General features: G+C 41.7%; 1 protein-coding gene across 6 annotated transcripts in view; it reads left to right on the plus strand.

The window, feature by feature from the left end:
• LOC140200479 (kelch-like protein 3) overlaps window positions 1-24,536 on the plus strand; it is a 100,290-nt gene that overhangs the window by 53,102 nt on the left and 22,652 nt on the right. For 5 of the 6 annotated variants that reach the window (XM_072263855.1, XM_072263859.1, XM_072263856.1 and 2 more), the window contains one exon: window positions 3,179-3,328. The exons of the other annotated variant lie outside the window; for it this stretch is intronic. In XM_072263855.1, the coding sequence (XP_072119956.1) occupies window positions 3,179-3,328 (150 nt within the window). The remainder of the gene's footprint in view (window positions 1-3,178; window positions 3,329-24,536) is intronic. 6 annotated transcript variants of the gene reach the window in all.

The raw sequence follows: 24,536 nt of genomic DNA on the forward strand, positions 1-24,536 counted from the left end.
CTTTGCCACAGTTAGGAAAAGTTTAAAAAAATGTAACAACCAGTAACTCTCTATAACTTGTCATTTTAAGGAAAATGAATGAGAATGTTGTATGTGACCAAATTAAAATCTTTTTCAATATTCTCTTTGAGAATTTTTCTTTTAGACTGGAAGACTGTGCATGTTGATTTGTTATTCACATAGCTGAGAGCAGTAAACTAGTAAATTACAGATCAGATACTTTCTGTTGGGGACAAGATACAGTGCCTTATAAAAGTATTCATCCCTCAACCCTTTGTTCACAAAAATGAGTTTTACAACCAGGGACTTTGATTAATTTGACTGAGAACTTTTATTTGTGAATCACATGCTCATTTTTTCATGGTAGAGCCCAAAAAGCATGAACAATTAAAAATTCAAAAACTGGGATGTCAGCAGTTCAAAAGTATTAATTCCTGTTGGCTCAGATTTAGTTGCACTACTTCTCACAGCCATTATAACCAGTAGTCTTTTTGGATAAGTCTGTCTTAGCTTTGCACAATGTGATGGAGCAAGATTTGCCCATCCCTCCTTGCAAAATTGCTCAAGCTATGCCAGCAGTGAACAGCAATCTTAAGGTCTTGTCAGATTTGTTTGACTGGGTTAAGGTCAAGACTGACTGGGCCACCCAATGACATCAGTTTTCTTCATAAGAAGCCTTTCTATGGTTGCTTTGGCAGAGTGCTTTGGGTTGTCCTGTTGAAAGACCAACTCTTTCTCCATTTTAAGTTTTCTGGTAGATTAGCAGATTTTTATCTAGGATCTCTCTGTATTTAGTAGCATTCATCTTCCCATTAATCCTGACCAGATTTCCAGTCTGTGCTGCTGAAAAGCTTCCCCGTAGCATAATGCTACCCCCACCATACTTTACAGTAGTGATGCTGTTATCTGGTTGATGTGTAGTATTAGACTTACACCATACATACCACTTAGTTTTGAGGCCTAAAAGTTCCAATTTAGTCTCATCCGACCACAAGACCTTCTTCCACATCTTCTAAGTGACACATTTCAAAGTCTTTACAGGCAAGGATGTGTTTTTTTTTAGTCAGGGCTTCTTCCTTGCTGCTCTTCATAAATACCCTTTTTGAACAAGGTCTTACAGATTATGGAGCCATGAAATTCAACTTCAGTTGCAGCCACTGATTTCTCCAGCTAACTCAGAGTGACTGTTGGCATCACAGTAGCTTCCAGTGACTTAAGTTTAGAGGGGTGGCTTGATGTAGGCATTGTGGCTGTGGTTTCACATTTTTCAGCTTTTTGACAATGGACTGCACTGAGCTGTGAGGTACGTTCAGTGCCTTTGGGATGGTCTTGTATTCTTCCCCAGATTTGTGCTTCTCTATTGTCTTGAATGCTCTCTTGTTATTTTGGTTTGGTCTGTTGAAAATCTATCACACTGTTGGACCTTACAGAAAGAGGGGGTATTTTTTCTTATGAATTCAGTGAAAACTGATTATCCTCCAATTTTCTACATCATCAAATTGGGTGAATTGCTAAGGTAATATACTCCTGAGGAAAGTGAGCCTAGTAATTACAAAGGGGATGAATCCTTTTTGACCCTCACAATTGTGTTTTTTAATTTTTAGTAAATTGTTGACAAGTTTTGCAGTTTTTCTTTTGATTTGACATGATGCACAATGTTTTGTAGATTAGCCAAACATCCTGCTTCAATATATTTTAAACTTAGAAAATGAGACAATAAAATGTGAAAATAGTTGAGGGGGCTGAATACTTTTTCAAAGCACTGTAGAATGTATAAGAACACCTTGACAACTTCCCACTTGGTCAGAGAAACTGCAAGTTTTATAATAAAGGGAATGCCAAATCTGAATAAGATTCTAGATCTCTAAATTTCTAAAGATACAGTGTATGTTTTTTCTCAAGCCCTTAGACTAAAAATGAAGTGTAAGGAATTGACCACAATTTTTGAACTGGCTATGAAATCTCTACTCAATTGAGATAAAGATGTTGGTAGAAAGCACAATTGGCAGGATATCACAATGCTGTCCTACAAGATTCCATCTGGGAACCCCAACTACATGCTATAATGATGAGATAGAACGTTTGATCATGGATTAGTGGCATTGTAAGCAGTTTAAAACAACACATTAAGTTATAGAGCACTGTGTTTCATGAATGTGCATAGCTGGCCAATGCAGACCACTGAGTACTGAGGTCTGAAATTGATAGCACATAGTACAGTCGGTGGTTAAAAAATGCTGGAAACAATAAAGTTACATGAGAGATTTGGGTGATCCATAAATGTAGATAAAGGATTTTTAATTGGTAATGAAAATAATTAAAAAGGGTCAGGGGAGTACTGTAGGAAAGATGTATTATTCTTGGAAGGACTGTACGGTGGCTTTATTCAAATGGTACATGGATTCCAGATTTTGAGAAGAGATTGCAGAAATTGCAGTAGCACTTCTGCCACATAGATGGTTAGGGGGTGATTTGGTTAATTTTCAAAGTACTAAGTAAAACCAGTAGGGTATGTGAAAAGAAATTCGGGACTTTTTTTTGGGGGGGGCAAGGATAACACTCAAAATTTTAGAATTTGGGGATGAACAACAGATTTTATCTGCAGGAAGAGATTTGTAACATTTCTTCAGATGGTAATTTATGTTAGGTTACTTGTTAATTTTAAATGTGATTGAAGATTTTTGATGACTGAAGTGAGCAGAAAAGGTAGATATTTGGAGTTTGGTCACAGATCACTATGCACTTAATGGTGGAACAGACTAGAGAGGCCTAACTAGTTTACTGTTGTTTCTATGTGTGTATTGTAAATACTGCAGTAGATACTAGAAACAGTTTCATGCATCTTTATTTTGGAATCATGTTGAAAGTATCTCAAACTCTTCTTTACACATTTTAGCATATTTAATGTGCTCCTCCCTTCTCAAAATACATGTAGAAGCTAATGTAATATTTGCACGAAAATGTGTTTTTGCTTTTCCATTGTGTTTTAGAGAGCCATTTGGAAATGGAGAATTTGTGCTATAGGTGTTTTTATTTCTATATCTGGATGTTTGTAGTTTATTTTAAATGAGGCATGGTATCCTTACAAAGCAGCATTTCCTGTATTTAAATGTTAAATCATTTTTATTGATATGTAATGCTGATGTGACTCACATGCCTGTATCCCTGCTGTGTGCAGACAGTAGAAGAAGAGGCTTTGATAAAGAATAATAATACTTGCAAAGATTTCCTAATAGAAGCCATGAAATACCATTTGCTTCCTCTTGATCAACGAGCAGCAATAAAGACTGTACGCACAAGACCAAGGACCCCAATCTGCCTACCCAAGGTAGGAAAGCCTAGGGCACTTTTAAATTTAAAATAAAAACAAATCTCTCCATTTTTTAATATTTTCTCACTAGTAGTTTTGCTAAGGTGCCCTCTACAGGTATGAGTGCAGATTTATCAGTCTGCTAACATATTCTAAAACTAACACCCGACGCTGAACTATGAATGGTCAGAAGTACAGTAGCTGCAGATTATTTCCTGCTGGCACATCTTTGGCACGGAGCTTCATCCATTGGGAGCATTAATCGTTAAAGTTTGGGTTGCATGTGAATAGTTTCTTGATGTGCACACCCATCAGGCAAGATCCACACAGAAATGTGTGAATGCAAAAGTTACCATTCCAGTTCAAACAGAAAAAGACAAAATGCTTTGCTGTAAACACGCGCGGTGGGAAAGAATGCTGTCAGCTAAAGGTGCTGGAAAAACTGCCAGTTATTGCAATACTATCGTGCTGTTTACATTTGTTTTGTGAGTGATGCTGAAGTGATTATACCTTGGTGCCATGAGAGGGTGATTATAGGCCTCTTGAGCTACTGTACCTCAGGTGTGTATGGAATTCCTACAGTGGTGTTGTGGGAACCTTGTATTGATTGACTAGTATATGGCTAAGTTAATTGAGGTGGTGCTGGGTGAGTTTGGGGAATGGTTGGGGAGAATGTGCCAACAAGTCTTCCACTATAAGCAAATTTGTATGTTCCTTCCCAAGTGTGTGGTGGGTTTCCTCTAAGTGCTCTGGTTTTCTTTCACAGTCCAAAGATGTACCAGTTAGTAGGTTAATTGGTCATTGTAAATTGCCCATGATTAGGCTAGCGTGAAATTGATGGGTTGCTGGGCAGCATGACTAGAAGGGCCTATTCCACGCTACATCTGTAAATAATGTGTTGATCGTCCCATAGTGTTGCTGCATGTTACATTTTGTGGAGGGTAGAGGTTGTGGTGCTCCGGGTTCCTATTGAAGTAAACGTAGAACCGAAATGCATGTTCTCAGTTGGCATTGTTGCAAAGTGAACAAAGTCACTATTGAGTTTCAGCTGGGAGATATAATGTAGCATTTTATTCCAAGGGGTGAGGGAACAGACACAAGCTGACAGCCTTTGGAGTGTCTGTCTCTCTCTCTCCCCTCCCCCCTCCCCCCTCTGCACCCACTCCCCTCCCCCTCCCTCCCCCTCTCTCTCAAGAGGCCTTTCAATCCAACTTTACAACACATTTTTATAAATTAAAGAACAAAGGTAACAGGACAATTTCTATAGTTACAATGCCCTCATAATGATTCTATTTATTTACATGTAATTTTCACATTCCTGGGCCTTCCCACCAACAAAAGTGCATGTTAATTACTGTGGTCTCTGAGGCTACGTCCACACTAGACCGGATAAATCCGTAACCAAAGCTTTTTCTCTTCGTTTTGACCCTCTGTCCACACTGAAACGGTATTTTCCTCCCCGGAAAACGGAGCTTTTCAAAAACGCTCTTCAGAGTGAATAAATCTGAAAACGCCTAATGGCCGGTGTAGTGTGTACGGGGTAACCGGCTCTTTTTAAAAACGCTGTCATGACGTACCGGAACAGACGATGGCGGCAGTGCGGCATTTCATTGTTTTCTTGAACGCAACCTCCAACACCACAACAACAATGGCGGACGGCTTCATGCGTCTGTTGTTTACTTTATTGTCTACGTTAATTTCAACCCCCCACACAACCTAACAATTTCAGAACAGACGGCAATGAGACTGAAGCCAGAAGAGTTAGAAATGTACTCACCAAATACTTTGACCCATAGCTTACTGAATACTGAATTCAGTAAGTATACTCACTTTGCCCTGTTTTCTGTCCTTGCTTGTATAGAGGTGGTTTACCTATTTATGTACACCCTATTCTCGTTATATGCGGGGGATACATTCCTCGCAGTCGCCGCATAATGTGAAATCGCATAATATGAATAATTATTTAAATGGAGAAAATCGAGATGTGTTCCAGAGGGCTTCCTAAATATGTTTTATCTGTAATTTATTCACATTTTTATACCAATATGACACAAAAGCAGTACCACAAAACAACATTTGTATTATATTTAATCAATTTAAGGTAATATTCAATGTAATAAATCATAGAAAGTTAACATCCTAGGGTGTACTCACCAACAGTGGCAGGTGTGTTCGCTCCGGGTGATGAGTGGTTGTTGTGGTGTCGGGCAGCTTTACACGGATAAGGTGGATGTTTGTGGTCGTCAGGATCATATCAAGCACAGCAAGGGGTGAAGGAAGACTCACAGAACTCTTAGAACTGCTGGCAGCAGGAGATGACACCGATTTGAATGAAGTGGTGAGGGTTGTTTGCTTGGCAGCATTTTGTTTTTCAGCATAAATGTGCTTGTAGGGAAGAAGGGTTGACTGCAGTGAACGACTAAAGTGCTGACTCCATTCTAAACTTGGGTCCATGTCCATCGCCATTTGTACCAAGTGTTCTGACTTCCACCATTCTCTCACCATTGGTAAACTCCCGGGATTTTCAAAATCGTCTGTTGCTTGCGGCATCTGAGAGATAGTTCGCTGTAAAAAAATATGTACACCTTGAATGTGGATCACACCGTGGTCGAGTGGTTGAATCAGCAATGTTGTGTTAGGCGGCAGGAAACGCACTGTTATGTTAAGATGAATGCTGTCCAAATGTTTAGGATGGGCTGGCGCATTGTTAAGCAACAACAGAACTTTAAAGGCAAGATTCTGTACCCGACAGTAGCGTCCCAGAGCTGTATTACCTTCAGCTGGTACCGTGCTGTTTATAATTTCTAACTTTTTTTCAAGTGTTAAAGTGGTTCTCTGCCGCTCAGCTGATGACCCAGGACATGATATTGGATGCTTAGGAGGCATAGTTAAATATTTCAAGCACAAAATCACTGCACCGTAGGTAAAACCAACAGAAGTTTAAGATCGTGCATCCACACCTTGCCAAAACCAATGCAAAACTGGCGGGAGTGAGATTGTGAGGCGCGCACACCTGACTTGTATTGGCGGGAAAGTGCTGCTTCTCATCCCAACAGTGAGACTGTGAGGTGTGTGCACGTGACCTGTATTGGCAGGAAAGCAGTGCTCCTCGCATAACTGAGTTTTGGACGCATATAAGGAAATGTTGGTAGAAATAGGTTCCTCGCATAACTGTGAATCCGCATTGTCTGAAGACGCATATAATGAGGATGGGTGTAAGTACTTCTCTAACAATAGATGTGTAACAGCCTAATGTAACATTGTATGGAAATACAAGATAACACTGATACAGACATGTTTTATATATTTAACAAGGTTTATTAATGTATTGCTTGTGCAAACATTCAATAGATGCAATTGTCACTACTTCCAAAATGTCATTTTTAAGTAGTAGCTTATGTTTGGCATAGACGTGAAAATGTTAAGGCCAAAAAAGGAAAATTACAAGTTTCACTTTTACTCAGGTAAAAATAAAATTACTTTTGCCCAGTAACTCATTTTGCTCAGTAGCACATGTTAAATACAGCAAAATAATACAGAAAGACATGGCAAAAGTAAAGGCAAACAAATGAGGTAACAGCAAATTTCACTTTTGCCCAGTAACAAGCCTTATTGCATTTAGTTGTAGCTGTCGTCCTTTTCATTGGTGAAGAGACTATGGCTGCAGGAAATGTTTCCAGGGTCACCCCTCTGTGGGAGTGGGGAAGATGTTGGTGGGGCCAGCCGGGAGTCTGCGTGTCCGTATGTGTAGCTATTGTAGTGGCTGTGAGGCTGGTATTGTGGCGGTGAAAAGAACTGGGGGCGGGAGCCATGATATTCCTCATCATTGCAAATCCCTCTGCAACAGAATTAGTCAGTTTTTCAATGTTTGTCGTCAGCCGAGTCATACTGTCGGTTGCCTCCATACGCTCCAGTGTTTGTTTTTTTTTTAGTTTTAAGTCCTCCTGCACGAGAGCCAATAGCTGTCCATTATTTGGCAATTTCCTTTTAAGTTTTTCTAGTCTGTAACTGGACAAACGTGCACCAAGTCTTTCATGGCGAGATTCAACACCAAACATGTTGCAGCCATCATTTGTTGCTTGGTCCAAACTGTCGGAGTCAGGCGTACTCGTGGAAGTGGGTGAGTTCTGTAGATGTGTCCTACGCATCCCCAGTAGGAGGAGATTCGCCCAAATCCCCGTTTTAATGTGGACGGAGGTATTTTCAAAAACACCTGGTGTGGACGCCTGTTGCTTTTACGCGAAACCGGCATTTTCAAAATTATCCGGTCTAGTGTGGACGTAGGCTGTCGTATTCATGCAATGGGGTTTTAATTGCTTTCATGCTTATACAGACATCTCAGTCAATTGGATGTCTCCTGGCCTACAATTAACTCTATTAAGTGCTATCATCTGAGTCATACTGTTCCAAGCGGCATTTTGAATTCAAGCTACAATCCATCTCAGGTCCAAAGGTTGGTTGCTGTTGGGATTAAAGATTAATATTTGCTATGTATCCTTGCTCCAGAATACACCCTAGCAGTCATGATAGAGTGCTAAGAAGAATGATACAAATGTTTCTTTGTAGATACTAAGCATCATACTGCAGTCATAGTGGTGTGTAAAGCACTGATTGTGATGGTGAAGGTCATGCATACATGTTAACAAACAAAACAGGGAAAGCTTAAAATTCCCAAAAAGTGCCAACAACTCTAAAACCTGCTTTCCAAGGACTCAGTTTCGATTTGACTGAAATAGCTACATTCCTGATATTAAATTTCAAGACCTTCAGTAGTATTACGGAATATTGCTTCAGTCCACCATCTAAGAGAAGAATGATATGGTACCTACAGTTTCTCAACAATTTTTCTAGCCTGTATTCACACAGGAAGATCTGAATTTTGTTATCTCTTTTGTATATGTAAAGAAAACATTTAGAATGAAACTCTGTATGAGCAGTTGGCTGAAAAACCCAACTGCATAAAACGAAGATGGCTAGCTACTCTAGTGTTGTGTTTTATTCTGCATGTGACTGTTAAAGTGGTGCCCCGGTAAAATTGACACTTCCATATGAAAAATTTCAAATAAGAAGGAAATTGAAATGTTTATGAAATAATATATGGAATGGCTCTGATTTTAAAAATGGGAGAACATAAAGCTTTGAATAAGCTACAGTTTATGACAATGAAAGTGACAATGAATTCTGAGGTTTCTGTCAGTCAGTATTCTATTTAGGGATACAATGCAGAATAGGTCCTTTTGGCCTTTCATGTCACACTGCCAGCAACCCACTGATTTGACCTACTAAAGTCTTTGGACTGGAAGGAAACCAGAGCACCCAGAGGAAGCCCATATGTTCATGAGGAGGGTGTACAAACTCCTTACAGATGACATCAGAATTGAACTCTGACACTAATAGCATTGTGCTAACTGCTAGTCTGTGGTGTCCCACTCAATAAAACTTAATTCTATATTTATTAAGTCTTTCTGCCGCCTCTTCTGGTTTGACTTAAAAAAATAATATCTGACCAGAGGTTACAAATCTAGGATTCTATCCCTCTGTACACTGTTGGTGTATAGAATACAATTTAATGTAAACCTGAGTGCAGGGTTACATTCCCATGTTCATGCCTCAACTACTGTGCTTGAACAGAGAATACCATCCAGTTGGGATGAAAAATACTCATTACTACGCTGAACCTCCTTAATCTCCAAATCCGAACTGGATGGCATTCTCTTATCCAGATTTCCCCACAGTACAGCAATGGGGATATTATTGTGACTTCTGTCACTTTCTTTGGGATCAACCATTGAGCCATTTGAGCACATAGATTTGGAATGTTTGTGTGCTTCCTGATAGTCCAGAGAATGCTAGTCTGCACTTTGAAATTTAAGGCTCTGTGAGAACATGGAGCACCACCTGAATCACAATTCACTTTCTTAACATACAGATACTTATGCTACTATGGGAAGAGATCTCTCCTGTTTAGTATCATATAGTTGAGAAGATTACAAGATTCATTACTTCTTACTAGTTTGCCATTGCAATCATAATTTCTATTGTTATGCTACACTAAAACCTGGCTTCAGATAACTACCTTCTGATTGTGCAGTACCTATTGAAATAGAGTGTTGTCATAATGACAGCTGCAGGGTAAGGGAGAGAGTGTTATCTATATCCTTGAGATGTTTTGGTATCTGTATTGCCCCAGGAGGACATGCAACATTTCCCAGAGAAAGTGTTATATTTTGTCAATAATGACTGCATGATACCCAACAGTTTGATTTAAACGACCTCAGCCTTTATCAAAGCTCTTCTTGAAGGAGATAACGGAGAACACAGATGCTGGTAAATTGATTTATTATTGTCACATATTTCAGTTTACGGTGAGAAGCTTGTTTGTGCATTGCCCATGCAGATTGATTTATTACAATTGTACATTGAAGTAGTATAAGTTAAAACAATAACAGAATGCAGAGCTTTTGTACAGAAAATGTGAAGTGCAGGTAGATGTAAGGTGTAATGTAACAGTGAGGTAGACCGTGAGGGCAAGAATTCATCTTGTAGTTCTAGGGAAATATTCAATAGTCTCATAACATTGGGATAGAAGCTGTCCTTGAGTCTGGTACTGTATATGCTTTCTGGCTTTTGTATTTTCTGCCCAACAGAGGGGTTAGAAGAGAGCATGTTTGATGTTGGTGGAATCTTTGATTATGCTGGCTCTTTTACTGAGGCAGCAAGAAAGCTACATAGAGTCCTTGGGGGGGAGGATGGTTTCCATGATGTGCTGAGCTGTTTCTACAGTTTCATGCAGTCATGAGTAGTCATAGCTGCGACACCAAGCTGTGATGCATCCAGATAGGATACTTTCTGTGGTGCATTGATAAAAATTAATGATGGTCAAAGGAGACACACCAAATTTCTTTCACTTCCTGAGGAAATAGAGGGACTGGTGAGCATTTTTAGCTATGGCGTCAACATGATCTTCACTGCTAGATCTTAAGATTCTCAAAGTTCAAAATAAATTTATTATCAAGATACATATATGTCACCATGTACAACCCTGAGATTCGTTTTCTTGAGGGCATACAAAGTAAATCCAAGAAACACTATAGAATCAATGAATGACTGCACCCAACAGGATGGGCAAATGACAAATGTGCAAAAGACAACAAACTGTGCAAATAAAAAAGAAGAAAAAAAAAGCAAAGAATCTAAGATTAAGAGTCCTTGAAAATGGGTCCATCGGTTGTGGGAACAGTTCAGGGATGGGGTGAGTAAAGTTATCCTCTCCAGTTCAAAAGCCTGATGGTTGAGGGGTAATAAATATTTCTGAACCTGGTGGTGCAACTCCTGAGACCTATCACCTTCATCGTGATGGCAGCAATGAAAAGGAAGCATGGCCTCGGTGGTGGGGGTGCTCGATGATGGATTCCGATTTCCTGCAGCCATGCTCCGTGTGCGGAGGGCTTTACCTTAATGGACTGGCATATCCACTAACTTTTTCCAGGATTTCCCATTCAAGGGCCTTGTCACCAGACAAGTTCATGATGCAACCAGTCAATATACTCTCCATAGAAGTTGACCTAACTTCTATACATCTATAGAAGTTTGTTAAAGTTTTAGATGTCATGCTGAACCTTCACAAACTTCTCCGCAGAGTTGCTGCTATGCTTTCTTTGTAAGGTGCTGGGCCCAGGATAGATCTTCTGAAGTGATAACACCATGGAATTTAAAGTTGCTGACCTCCACTTCTGATCCCATGATGAGGATTGGTTTCCTCCTGAAGTCAATAATTACTTCCTTGGTCTCGTTGACATTGAGTGAAAGATTGTTGTTGCGGCACCACTTAGCCAGATTCTCAGTCTCCCTCCTATATGTTGATTTGTCATCACATTGCAGCAAACGTAAATATGGCATTGGAACTGTGCTTAGCCTCACAGTCATAAGTATAAAGTGAGTAGAGAAGGGGACTAAGTACACAGCCTTGTGGTGTATCTGCTGATGGAGATTGTGGAGGAGATGTTGCTGCCAAGCCGAACTGAATGGGGTCTGCAAGTGAAGAAATCAAGGATCAAATTGCACAAGGCAGTATTGAGGCCAAGGTCCTGAAGCTTATTTATTAGTTTTGAGGGGCATCTGCTGTGGACTTGCTGTGATGGGAGGCAAATTGAAGTGAATCCAAGGTGCTTCTCGGGCAGGAGTTGAAATGTTTCATTACCGGGCCGGCTGGTAATGCAATGACATCGGCGCCGGGCCCGGGAGCAGAGGTTCCCGGGTTTGAAACCAGTCAGGTCCACTCCCGAGTACACTTTCCATCCGTGCCGGGTTGAGTGTCGACCTCGTAAAATAAAGGGAAAAATACTGCGAAAATGCCTGTGTGAGGAGTGGCGTGCCACACAGTCTCTCTCGCTCTGCGCCTTGTAAAAAGCCATGAAAAAGACATCATCACGGACGCATACACGCACAGACTTGCATGCACGCAGGCGCACACCAAAGAAAAAGAAAGAAATGTTTCATTACCAACCTCTCAAAGCACTTCATCATGGTGAATTTAAGTGCTGCTGGATGATAGTCATTGAAGCAGGTTACCATGTTCTTCCTCGGCACCAATAGAATTAAAGCCTACTTGAAGCTAGTGTGTACCTCAGGCTGCTGGAGTGAGGTTAATTATATTGATGAACACTCTGGTCAGTTGATCAGCACAGGTCTTTAGTACCTGGACAAGTACCCTATCTAGGCTGAATGGTTTTCATGGGTTCACCCTCCATGTTGGCCTCAGAGACTGAATTCACAGGGTCATTGAAGGCAATGGAAGTTCGTGAAGGTTCCCCCATGTTTTGACAGTCAAAGTGAGCAGAGAAGGTATTGAGCTCATCTGAGAGTGAAGCCTCTTTGTCACTTATGTCATCTGGTTTCACTTTGTAACAGATCAAGCCCTGCCACAGCTGTTGAGCATCCTTCAGTGATTAAAGTTTGGTCAGAATTCATTCCTGGACTTGGTCACCAGACCTGAATGGCACTGATCTGGCACTTAGCAGATTGGGATCTCATGGTTCATCCAAGGCTTCTGGTATGGGAAACCTCTGAATGACTTTGTGGAGATCCAACTGTCAACTCTTTCTCACCCTCAACACTGTTGATGTAAACAGGAGCATGTGCACCAACCCCTTTCTTGAAGTCAATGACCAACCCTTTTTTTGTTGACCCTGTCATTAGGCTCTCTATCTCCTTCCTGTAATCAGACTCATCATTATTTAAGATATGGCACACAAACTCGTAGATCAGGTTTCCAGCCTCGAGGTCCACAGACCCCTTAATGGTATTGGTCCATTGCATAGAAAAAGGTTGGGAACCCTTGTTGTAGATGGAGTTAGAGCAGTTAGATTTAGACTACATAGTGGTGAGTGTACAGGGAGTAGAATGAAGGGGTGAAGCTACAGCCTAATTGGATATCAATGTTGAGAATAATCATGGCAGAGGTGTCGCTGCCTATCCTTATTGATTGTGGTCTGTTGGTTAGAAAGTTAAGAATCCAGATGCAAAGGAGGATGTTAAGTCCCAAGTCTAGGAGTTTGGCAATGAGTTTGCTTGGAATTATAGTACTGAAGGCAGAAATATAGTCAATAAACAGTAGTCTAACATGTGTGTTTTTACCATCCAGATGCTTCAGAACTGTATAGGGTGAGGGAGATGACAATGCTGTCATCCTGCTTTGGCGGTAGGTGGAAGTTATATATCGATTTCATGTGAAGGTCAGGGTTATGTGATTTGAATGCTGCAATCCTAGACTTCTGTAGTGATCTCCCACTTCAGAATCAAGTATCTATTCACTGAAATATAGCGTGAAATTTGTTTTGTTTTGTTGCAGCACTACAGTACAATGCATAAAAAAGTTACAATCAGTTATAGTAAGAAATAGTAAAATAAATAGTAGTGCAAAAACTGTCCTTTTAGAGCAGAGATGAGGAGGAGTTTCTTTAGCCAGAGAGTGGTGAATCTGTGGAATTCTTTGCCATAGACAGCTGTGGAGGCCAAGTCTTTATGTATATTTAAGGCAGAGGTTGATAGATTCTTGATTGGTCAGGGCTTGAAGGGATACGGGGAGAAGGCAGGAGACTGGGCTGACAGAAAAAAGGACCAAATGGCCTAATTCTGCTCCTCTATCTTTTAAAACGAAAGCAAGTAGTAAGGTGGTGTTCATAGGTTCATGGACCATTCAGAAATTAGGTGGTAACGAGGAAGAAGCCTTTCCTAAAACATTGAGTATGTGTCTTTAGGCTCCTGTATCATCTTCCTGATGGTATTAATGAGAAGATGGCATGTTCTGGATATTGAGGGTTCTTAATGATGGAAGTCACCACCTTCAGGCATTGCCATCAATGATGGGGAGGCTACTGCCCATGATGAAACAGACTGTTTATGACTCTGCAGCTTTTTTCAATCTTTTACATTGGCGTGCACATATCAAATAGTGATGCAGCCATCGAAATGTTCTTCACGGTACATCTATAGAAATTTGCTAGAGTCTTTGACGTACCAAGTCTCCTCAAACTTCTAAAGAAGCATAGCTGCTGGCATGCCTTCTTTGTAATTGCATCAATATGTGAGGCCCAGAATGGATTTTCATGATTCATCCGTAGTTTCTGGTTTTGGGACACCCAGATTGTCCTGTATGGTACACAGTCCTCAGCACACTAACTGATAATTTTGTGATAGAGGTGATCTAGGCTAAGTGCTGAGTCTTTGAATGTGGACCAACCAACTGACTCAAAGTAGTCATGTAGAAGCACATCAGTTTTTTCAGACCAGCACTGTACAACAGTAGTGGTGGTGGAATAGCCACAGGCACAGGAGCGCAGAGGAAGAACATTCAGTCAGATCATGATGATGTGAAGCATTGTTTGGGCACACAGCATTACCTGTATGTTTTCTAGTGACCCCATTCAACAGGGTCCATAACTACCCAGAAAGAAACATTTTAGGCAGTGAATAATCTGGCCTCCTGCTTTAGCAATCATCATCAGGATTTATTGACTGTAGGGCACATTATGTGAAATATTTGCAGCAGTCAGTGTCAAATACCATTTTGAGGCTGCATCAATTTGAATGGATGGTATTAATAGCATTATTTTTTCAATACTGAGGAAATTCTACTGAATTCTACTGTTTTATTATTGTGTAAATATATCTCATATTACATTTTGAGATGTTTTTAATTACACTTCAACAATCTCAATGGCTATAATGCTAATTTTCTACATATGATTTGTATTCCTATAGATAAATGGTTACAAATGGGGCTTGTGGAGTGGGGTGACCTACTCTTGCTTTCAGTTTTTATACTTTAAAGCAGGGTTTCTCAACTGGGGTTTCATGGAACCCTAGGGTTCTGTGAGAGATTGTGATTTAAAAATATATATATCTTTTTTTAAAATTTGTGCAATGCACTTGCAGTGGTGGGCAGTAACCAAGCAGCCCTGTTAGCAATCTCAGCCCAGTACGTAGTGCGCAGTAAAACAAGCTACCAGTGTAGTAGAAAATTTTCATTCTAAAGATGGTACAATGTGGCGATTTTTGAAGAGGAGGTGCGGGATGGAAGAGGAGGATTCTAGGCCTGGGCCTACAGACAATTCTGATAAGGTTAATGATGAAGAATTAAAATCTTCTGAGTCATTTCACTGCACTAGTACAACAATGGACACAAAAAACGTTCATCTTTACAATGAAAACTACTTGTCAATGGGTTTTATATGGACTGGTGATCCAAGTTGTCCTATTCCATTGTGCCTAGTGTGTGGCAAACAACTTACAAATGTAACAATGGCTGCACAATTGAAAAGTCATTTAACTACAAATCACAGCCATTGACACGTAAACATGGTGATTATTTTAAACGACTATTGGAATCTCAAAGCAAACAGATGAACTCTTTTGAAAATAAAGTCATAGTTAGTAAAAGGGTTCGTGAAACAAGTTATTTAGTAGCTTTAAGACCAGTTCACTAGACCATGTTGAAAAACTGTGTGAAAACCAGGTCAAAGAGAACACCAATCTTCTGCTTCTTACAGAAATCCGGTGGTTTAGCAGAGGAAGAGTTCTCAACAGGGTGTTTGAGCTGAAAGGTGAATTGCAGGAGTACTTACGAGAAAATAGTAGGCCAGATTTTGCTGAGTGCTTTGAAGATGAAGAATGGCTGCAGAAACTAGCCTACTTAATAGACATTGGCTATGTGGGAGAAGACAAGAGTGGTAGTGGATGATTGCTTCTCAGACTGGAGGCCTGTGACTAGTGGTGTGCCTCAGGGATCTGTGCTGGGACCATTGTTTGTTGTCTATATCAATGATATAGATGATAATGTGGTAAATTGGATCAGCAAGTTTGCTGATGACACTAAGATTGGAGGTGTTGTGGACAGCGAGGAAGACTTTCAAAGCTTGCGGAGGGATCTGAGCCAACTGGAAAAATGGGCCAAAAAATGGCAGATGGAATTTAATGCAGACAAGTGTGAGGCATTGCATTTTGGAAGGAGAAATCAAGGTAGGACATACACAGTAAATGGTAGGGCACTGGGGAGTGTGGCGGAACAAAGGGATCTGGGAGTTCAGATACATAATTTCCTGAAAGTGGTGTCACAGGTAGACAGGGCTGTAAAGAAGGCTTTTGGCATCTTGGCTTTCATAAATCAAAGTATTGAGTATGGAAGTTGAGATGTTATGGTGAGGTTGTATAAGACATTGGTGAGGTCACATTTGGAGTATTGTGTGCAGTTCTGGTAACCTAACTATAGGAAGGATATCAGTAAGATTGAAGAGAAGATTTACTAGGATGTTGCCAGGTCTTCAGGAGTTGAGTTACAGGGAAAGATTGAACAGGTTAGGACTTTATTCCTTGGAGTGTAGAAGAATGAGGGGGGAATTTGATAGAGGTTTACAAAATTATGAAGGATATAGACAGAGTAAATGTGAGTAGGCTCTTTCCACTTAGATTAGGAGAGATAAATACGAGAGGACATGGCTTTAGGGTGACAGGGGAAAGGTTTAGGGGGAACTTCTGCACTCAGAGAGTGGTGGGATTGTGGAACGAGCTGTCATCTGACGTGGTAAATGCCAAGTCAAGTCAAGTCACTTTTTATTGTCATTTCAACCATAACTGCTGGTACAGCACACAGTAAAAATGAGACAACGTTTTTCAGGACCATGGTGCTACATGAAACAATACAAAAACTTACACTGAACTATGTAAAAACAACACAAAAACTACACTAGTCTACAGTCCTACCCAGGACCGCATAATGTGCACAAAACAGTGCAGGCATTACAATAAGTAGTAAGTAAGACAATAGGCAAAGTAGAGGGCAGTAGGTTGGTGTCAGTCCAGGCTCTGGGTATTGGGGAGTCTGATGGCTTGGGGGAAGAAACTGTTACGTAGTCTGGTCATGAGAGCCTGAATGCTTCGGTGCCTTTTGCCAGATGGCAGGAGGGAGAAGAGTTTGTATGAGGGGTGCATGGGGTCCTTCATAATGTTTGTTTTACGGATGCAGCGTGTGGTGTAAATGTCTATAATGGCGAGAAGAGAGACCCCGATGATCTTCTCAGCTGAACTCACTATCCGCTGCAGGGTCTTGCGATCCGAGATGGTGCAATTCCCGAACCAGGCAGTGATGCAGCTGCTCAGGATGCTCTCAATACAACCTCTGTAGAACGTGGTGAGGATAGGGGGTGGGAGATGGACTTTTCTCAGCCTTCGCAGAAAGTAGAGACGCTGCTGGGCTTTCTTTGCTATGGGGCTGGTGTTGAGGGACCAGGTGAGATTCTTTGCCAGGTGAACACCAAGAAATTTGGTGCTTTTAACGATCTCTACGGAGGAGTCGTCGATGTTCAGCGGAGAGTGGTTGCTCCGTATCCTCCTGAAGTCAACAACCCCATCTCTTTTATTTTGTTCACGTTCAGACACAGGTTGTTGGCTCTGCGCCAGTCCGTTAGCCACAGCACCTCCTCTGTGTATGCTGATGAGACCCACCATGGTCGTGTCATCGGCAAATTTGATGATGTGCTTTGAGCCGTGTGTTGCAGCACAGTCGTGGTTCAGCAGTGTGATGGTGTTGGAGATGCTGCTTCCAATCCGGACCGACTGAGGTCTCCCAGTCAGAAAATCTAGGATCCAGTCGCTGAGGGAGGTGTTCGGGCCCAGTAGGCTCAGCTTTCCAATCAGTTTCTGAGGAATGATTGTGTTGAATGCTGAACTGAAGTCTATGCACAGCATTTGAACGTACATGTCTTTTTTGTCCAGGTGGGTTAAGGCCAGGTGGAGGTTGATAGCAATGGCGTCGTCTGTTGAATGGTTGGGACGGTACGCAAACTGCAGGAAGTCCCAAGTGAGGGGGGCAGCAGGGTCTTGATGTGCCTCATGATAAGCCTCTCAAAACACTTCATGATGATGGATGTGAGTGCAATGGGATGGTAGTTGTTGAGGCAGGACACTGAAGACTTCTTCGGCATGGGGATGATGGTGGCAGCCTTGAAGCACATAGGAACAACGGCGCTGCTCAGGGAGATATTGAAGATGTCAGTGAGAATCTCTGCTAGCTGGTCTGCACATCCTCTAAGTCAAGTCAAGTCACTTTTTATTGACATTTCGACCATAACTGCAGGTACAGTGCACAGTAAAAATGAGACAGTGTTTTTCAGGACCATGGTGCTACATGGACAATACGAAAACTACACTGAACTACGTAAAAAAACAACACAAAAACTACACTAGACTACAGTACTATGCAGGACTGCATAAAGTGCACAAAACAGTGCAGGCATTACAATAAATAATAAACAAGACAATAGGCACCGTAGAGGGCAGTAGGTTGGTGTCAGTCCAGGCCCTGGGTATTGAGGAGTCTGATGACTTGGGGGAAGAAACTGTTACATAGTCTGGTCGTGAGAGCCGGAATACTTCGGTGCCTTTTTCCAGATGGCAGGAGAGAGAAGAGTTCGTATGAGGGGTGCATGGGGTCCTTCATAATGCTGTTTGCTTTACGGATGCAGCGTGTGGTGTAAATGTCTCTAATGGCGGGAATAGAGACCCCAATGATCTTCTCAGCTGATCTCACTATCCGCTGCAGGGTCTTGCGATCCGAGATGGTGCAATTTCCGAACCAGGCAGTGATGCAGCTGCTCAGGATGATCTTGATACAACCTCTGCAGAATGTGGTGAGGATGGGGGGGTCGGAGATGGACTTTTCTCAGCCTTCACAGAAAGTAGAGACGCTGCTGGGCTTTCTTTGCTATGGAGCTGGTGTTGAGGGACCAGGTGAGATTCTCCGCCAGGTGAACACCAAGAAATTTGGTGCTGTTAACGATCTCTACGGAGGAGTCGTCGATGTTCAGTGGAGAGTGGCCGTTCGTGTCCTCCTGAAGTCAACAACCATCTCTTTTGTTTTGTTCACATTCAGAGCAGGTTGTTGGCTCTGCACCAGTCCGTCAGCCACTGCACCTCCTCTCTGTATGCTGAATCATTGTTCTTGCTGATGAGACCCACCACGGTTGTGTCATCGGCGAACTTGATGATGTGGTTTGAGCTGTGTGTTGCAGCACATTTGTGGGTAAGCACTCTGCCAGGAATATTGTCTGGTCCAGCAGCCTTCCGTGGGTTGACCCTGCACAGGGTTCTCCTCATATCGGCCACGGTAAGACACAGCACCTGGTCATTTGGAGGAGGGGTGGTCTTTCTCACCGCCACGTCATTTTCCACCTCAAAATGTGCGTAGAAGTTGTTCAACATATCTGGGAGGGAGGCATCACCAGCACAGGCAGGTGATGTTGTCCTGTAGTTGGTGATGTCCTGAATGCCTGTCCACATGCGCCGAGTGTTGCCACTGTCCTGGAAGTGGCTGTGGATTTGCTGGGTGTGTGCATGCTTTGCCTCTCTGATGGCCTAGGACAGTTTGGCCCTTGCTGTTGTTAGGGCTGCCTTGTCGCCTGCTCTGAAGGCGAGTCACGGGTCCTCAGCAGTGCATGCACCTCCACAGTCATCCATGGCTTCTGGTTAGCGCGTGTAGTGATGGTCCTTGGCCACAGTGACGTCATCAGTGCACTTGCTGATGTAGCTAGTCACTGATGCCGTGTACTCCTCTAAGATGGTAGAGTCGCCATCGGTTGCAGCCTCCCTGAACATTTGCCAGTCAGTGTACTCAAAGCAGTCTTGAAGAGCGGAGATGGCTCCTGATGGCCAGGTCTTCACATGCTTCTGAACTGTTCTGGAGCGCCTGATGAGCGGTCTGCTGGGATTACAGACCGCTTGTCAGTGGTCTGAGCAGCTGAGGTGGGGGCAGGGCTTCACCTGGTACGGGTCAGGACCTTGTGTAAACAAGGTCCAACGCATTCTCCCCTCTCGTTGCAAAGTCCACATACTGATGGAATCTGGGGAGCACTGACTTAAGGTTCATGTGGTTAAAATCTCCGGTGACAATAAACAGTCCATCAGGGTGTGCATTCTGCAGTTCGCTAATAGCCCCAAAAGGTTCACAGAGCACCTCCTTAGCATTAGCACTGGGGGGGAATGTAGACACCGACTATAAGGACAGTGGTGAATTCCCGTGGTAAATAAAATGGTCTGCATCTAACAGTCACAAACTCCACAAGTGATGAGCAGTAGCTGGAAACCAGCACACAGTTCTTGCACCATTCTGTATTGATGTCAACACACAAGCCCCCACCGCGAGTCTTACCGGAAAGAGCTGCATCTCTGTGTGCTCAAAACAAGACGCGCCCGTCTAGCTGAATGACGGTGTTTGGGATTCCATCGGTGAGCCACGTTTCCATGAAAACATACGCACAGCAGACTCTATACTCTTGCCGAGTATTTCATTGGAGTCGGATGCAGTCCAATTTATTGTCCAGGGAGCGGACATTGGAGAGCAGAATGGACGGGAGAGCCGGTCAGCTAGGCTTTGCTTTTTGCTGGCACAGAGTCCTGCCCGCTTGCCTCGCTTCCACTTCCTCGCACACCGCTTATGACGTCCCCACCTCTGGCCACTGGCATCAGGCGACTTCGAGGACTGTAGGCCCTATCCCTTCAGCAAACTGAGGTCGCGTAATTTAACCAGCAGATCTTCATGAAGGTTTGTTTTTGGGCGATCTTTGTATTGTAGCAGTATCTGGAGATGGTAGATGGTCGCTTTGTTATCCATGTGCCCTAATCAAAAATTGTGCTTTGAAATTAAATTAAAGTAACACTAGATCCGAAAGGCCATTGCTGCTGTGCTGTGCCACCTCACTCTTAAGTTTTAAGAATAAATTGGATAGCACATGGATTGGAGAGGTCTGGAGGGTTATGGACAATGGGACTAGCGGAATAAAGCTTCGGCACAGACTAAAAGTACCGAATGGCCTGTTTTCTGTGCTGTAGTGTTCCATGGTTCTATTTTTCATCATATGAACCAGTTGAACAAGTCTCTGCAAGGCCTTAATGACTTCAAGTGACAAGATTCTTGGATTTAAATGGAAACTGTATTTTTGGAAAAGTCATGTTGCAAAAGCAAATATTGAAATGTTGCCACTGCTGTTTGGGCTTGAGAGTGAGGAAAGATATCAGAAAGTCTTGAGTCTTATTGAAAACCACCTGGAAGAACTGCAGAACAAATTTGAACAGTACTTTTCCTCTCTTTCAACACAAGTGTATGACTGGGTGAGTAACCCTTTTTCTGAATCTTTTGCTTGGCCTGAGAACTTGACTTTGAGAGAAGAGGAAGAACTTTGTGAGATGCATTCTGATCATGTACCTAAGATGAGGTTTAGCCGCCTACCCCAGGACAAGTTCAGGAGTTCTGTGAAAGAAAAGTATCCTGCCATTCATAGGAAAGCAATAAACATTTTGCTGCAATTTTCAACTTCTTACATGTGTGAGCAATCTTTTATTTGTTTAACAAGCATCAAGAGCAAGGATAGAAATCGGCTCATTTCAGTTGAAGGTGAAATCCGTGTGTGCTTATTTCAAGTTTGACCCAGAATTGAGAAATTTATTATGTTTGCCTTACGAGTTTTAAAAATTTCTGTAAGAGCAATTTCAAGGAAGGTAAGCTAAGCTTAGCTATCTTTTTTTTCAAGATAAGTTAGCTAAAAATTCATTCTCTACTCAAAAGAGCATTGGCAATTATTTTTGGATTATTATATCTATATGATCACGCTAATGTACTGTAAACTGTAGATATAGTAATTTTTATGATACCTGAAAATTATTTCAAGGGTTCCTCCAAGGCAACAAGGTTGAGAAAGGCTGCTTTAAAGGCAATAACATACAATGGATTTTAATTTTATTGGTTACAATGTCTTTTATTGTCATCTGACTGTACATATATACAACTAAACAAAACAACATTTTCTAGACCATGTGCACCCACAAAACATGTATCTCACACAGTCCATAAAACAATATATTAACCAAACAGGTTAATAAACTGTAATTCAAAGTGTGTGTAGTGCATAGCATGATTAGACAGTAAGCAGTAACTGCAGTAAACAGCTCACTGTCCTGGTGGTGGCAAGGTTTTCATTAGTGTCTCAGCCTGAGGGAAGAAGCTGCTACCCAGTCTGGCAGTCCTAGTCCTGATGCATCTGTACTTGCTTCCGGATGGTAATGGGTCAAAGAGATTATAGGATGGGGATAGGTTAGTTTTATAGACCAGTATCACCATGTGGATATTGATCTACACGGAGCATTGTCACAGGAAAGCAGCAGCCATCTTAATTATTAACTTTGATAATAAATTTACTTGGTATGATTCTGTTTTGTATTTTGTACTAAAAAAGTTAGTTAAAAATTGTGAATGTTCTGCAGTACAGCCTGGTTAATTGATTCAGCATTTTTAGATGTTGCAGTGAATTATTTTATCCCAAGAACTGTGTTATCTGATGCAATTTTATACAGTCAGAAAGTAATACAGCACAGATTTGCCCTAATTTGTCTATGTCAATCAAAATGCTCATCTAAGTTAGTCCCAATTTTCTGCATTTGGCCAATATCCCTCTAAGCCGCCCCAATTTATGTACATGTCCAAATGTCTTTTAAATGTTCTTGTATCTGCTCAATCACTTCCTCTGGAAGCTTGTTGCATATATGCACCACCCTTTCCTTGAAGAAATTGCCCCTCAGGTTCCATTTTAAATCTTCCCCTTCTCTCTATATTTTTAATATATATTTTTCTATTTTTTTCTGTATTATCATGTGTTGCATTGTACTGCTGCTGTTAAGTTATCAAATTTCACAACACATGCTGGTGACAATAAACCTCATTCTGACTGATTACCTAAAATCTATGCTCTTCAGTTTTTGATTTCCTTTCCCTGTGAAAAAGACTGTGTGCATTCAGCCTATTTATACTGTCTTGTTTTTATACACCTCTATAAGGTCACCCCTCAATCTCCTACCCTCAAAGGAATAAATTCCTAGTCTGCCCAACCTGGCCCTATTTCTCAGGCCCTTGAGTGCTGGCAACTTTCTCATGAACCTTTGCACTATTTCCAGCTAAATGAAGCCTTTCCTGTGACAAGGTAACCAAAATTGTACACAATACTCCAGTTATGACTTCACCAATGTCTTGTACAACTTCAATGTAATGTTCTAACTCCCACATTTAATGCCCTGGCTGATGAATGCTAGTTTGTCGAGCTTCTTCACCAGACTATCTAGCTGTGATACCACTTTTGGGGAACCATGTACTTGTACTCTTAAGTCTCTCTGCTCTACAATACTCCTTAGGACCCTGGTTTGACATCCCAAAATGCAATACCTTACACTGATCTGAAGTGAATGTCTTTGTCATTCTATGTCTTCTATCAGTTGACGCAAAAATCCAATCAGTCGCATGTAAATATGTAGGACTTGCTCAATAATTCTTACCATCTCTGTCAGCAGAACAAAATATCACTAATAAGAGAAAGAATGGGGCAAAATGTAAAACACAATAGATCCTCTGGTGATACAGCTTTTTGAGCTATGGAGTTTTCTGAACTGGATGCTTATACTTGCATTCTTCACAAACGTCAAGGAAACCTGTATTCAGCTCCTTGAGCTCCAAGCCTTCCCAGCTCACCATCTCTGAGAAAGCATTGTCACAAGCTATGTCATTTCCAAGCATCAGATAAGGATATAATGAATGTTTTTGTCATCTGATACAGTACACTAAAATTGTTTTTGGAAAGTAATGATGTTAGGGAACCCTGACTTAAATTGCTTATGCCAGGTGTTTTTAGCTCCTGCGTCAAGTCACACGGTAGGTCAGTTTTCATATAGAGCTTCTATGAAATATCTATTGAGTAGAGTACAATGTCACAACATTGTGAAATATTTTTCAGGTGAGCTGTCTTTTAATTTTAGTGTACTTAAGTGGAATATGGTGCAGACACCAAGGAAATAAAACTGCACACTTGTGCTCAAAGAATGTAAGAGCAAGACATTCAGTCACCAGGGACAAATGTCACAGGGTGCTAAATCTCATATAATGCAAACAAAAAAAAAAGTGCTGGTAACACTCAGCAAATCAGGCAGCTCTGTGCAAAGAGGAACAGTGTTAATGTCTCAGGTCAAAGAGCATTCATCATAACTGGGAAGGAGAGAAAATGCGTTAATTGTAAGATGCAGGGCGGGTGAAGGAGGGATGGATGGGGCAAAGGGAATATTACTAAGGTGAGACCAGGATTGCCTTAGGAATAAGCTGAAAACAAAATGATATTTTCAGTTGGGGAGAGAGAATCTGAACAAAGGAACGTTAAAGCTACAGTCTGGCGACTGAGTGTAAGCACACAAGGGAATGTAAAAGTTGTGAAATGTAGAGCTGCAGCACATGCCTGACAGGTTGGGCTGTTTTGGAGAGAGAAGAACTGAACCAGTATTATTACACTTGGGCTGGAAACTTCTGACACAAACAAAGAACAGTCCTGCCGAAGGGTTTGGTCCCAAAATGTTGCCAGTACTCTTCCATAGATGCTGCTTGGCCTGCTGAGTTCCTCCAGCATTTTGAGTGTGTTGCTTGGATTTCCAGCATCTACAGATTTTCTCTTCTTTGAAAATTAATTATCGGAAGTTGGAGAATTTGAGCGTTCAAATGGTTGAAGCATGTCCAGATGGAAGATGAGGGGTGGATCTTCATGACTGCTTTATGCAGGAGGTCACAGAAAGGTCAGACTAGGCTGGAGAAATTGTGGCAGGCAACTGGAAGTTCAGGATATATTTGTGGACACTAAATCAGTTATTT

Source organism: Mobula birostris, chromosome 7 (assembly GCF_030028105.1).
Source record: "Mobula birostris isolate sMobBir1 chromosome 7, sMobBir1.hap1, whole genome shotgun sequence".
NCBI lineage: Eukaryota > Metazoa > Chordata > Chondrichthyes > Myliobatiformes > Myliobatidae > Mobula > Mobula birostris.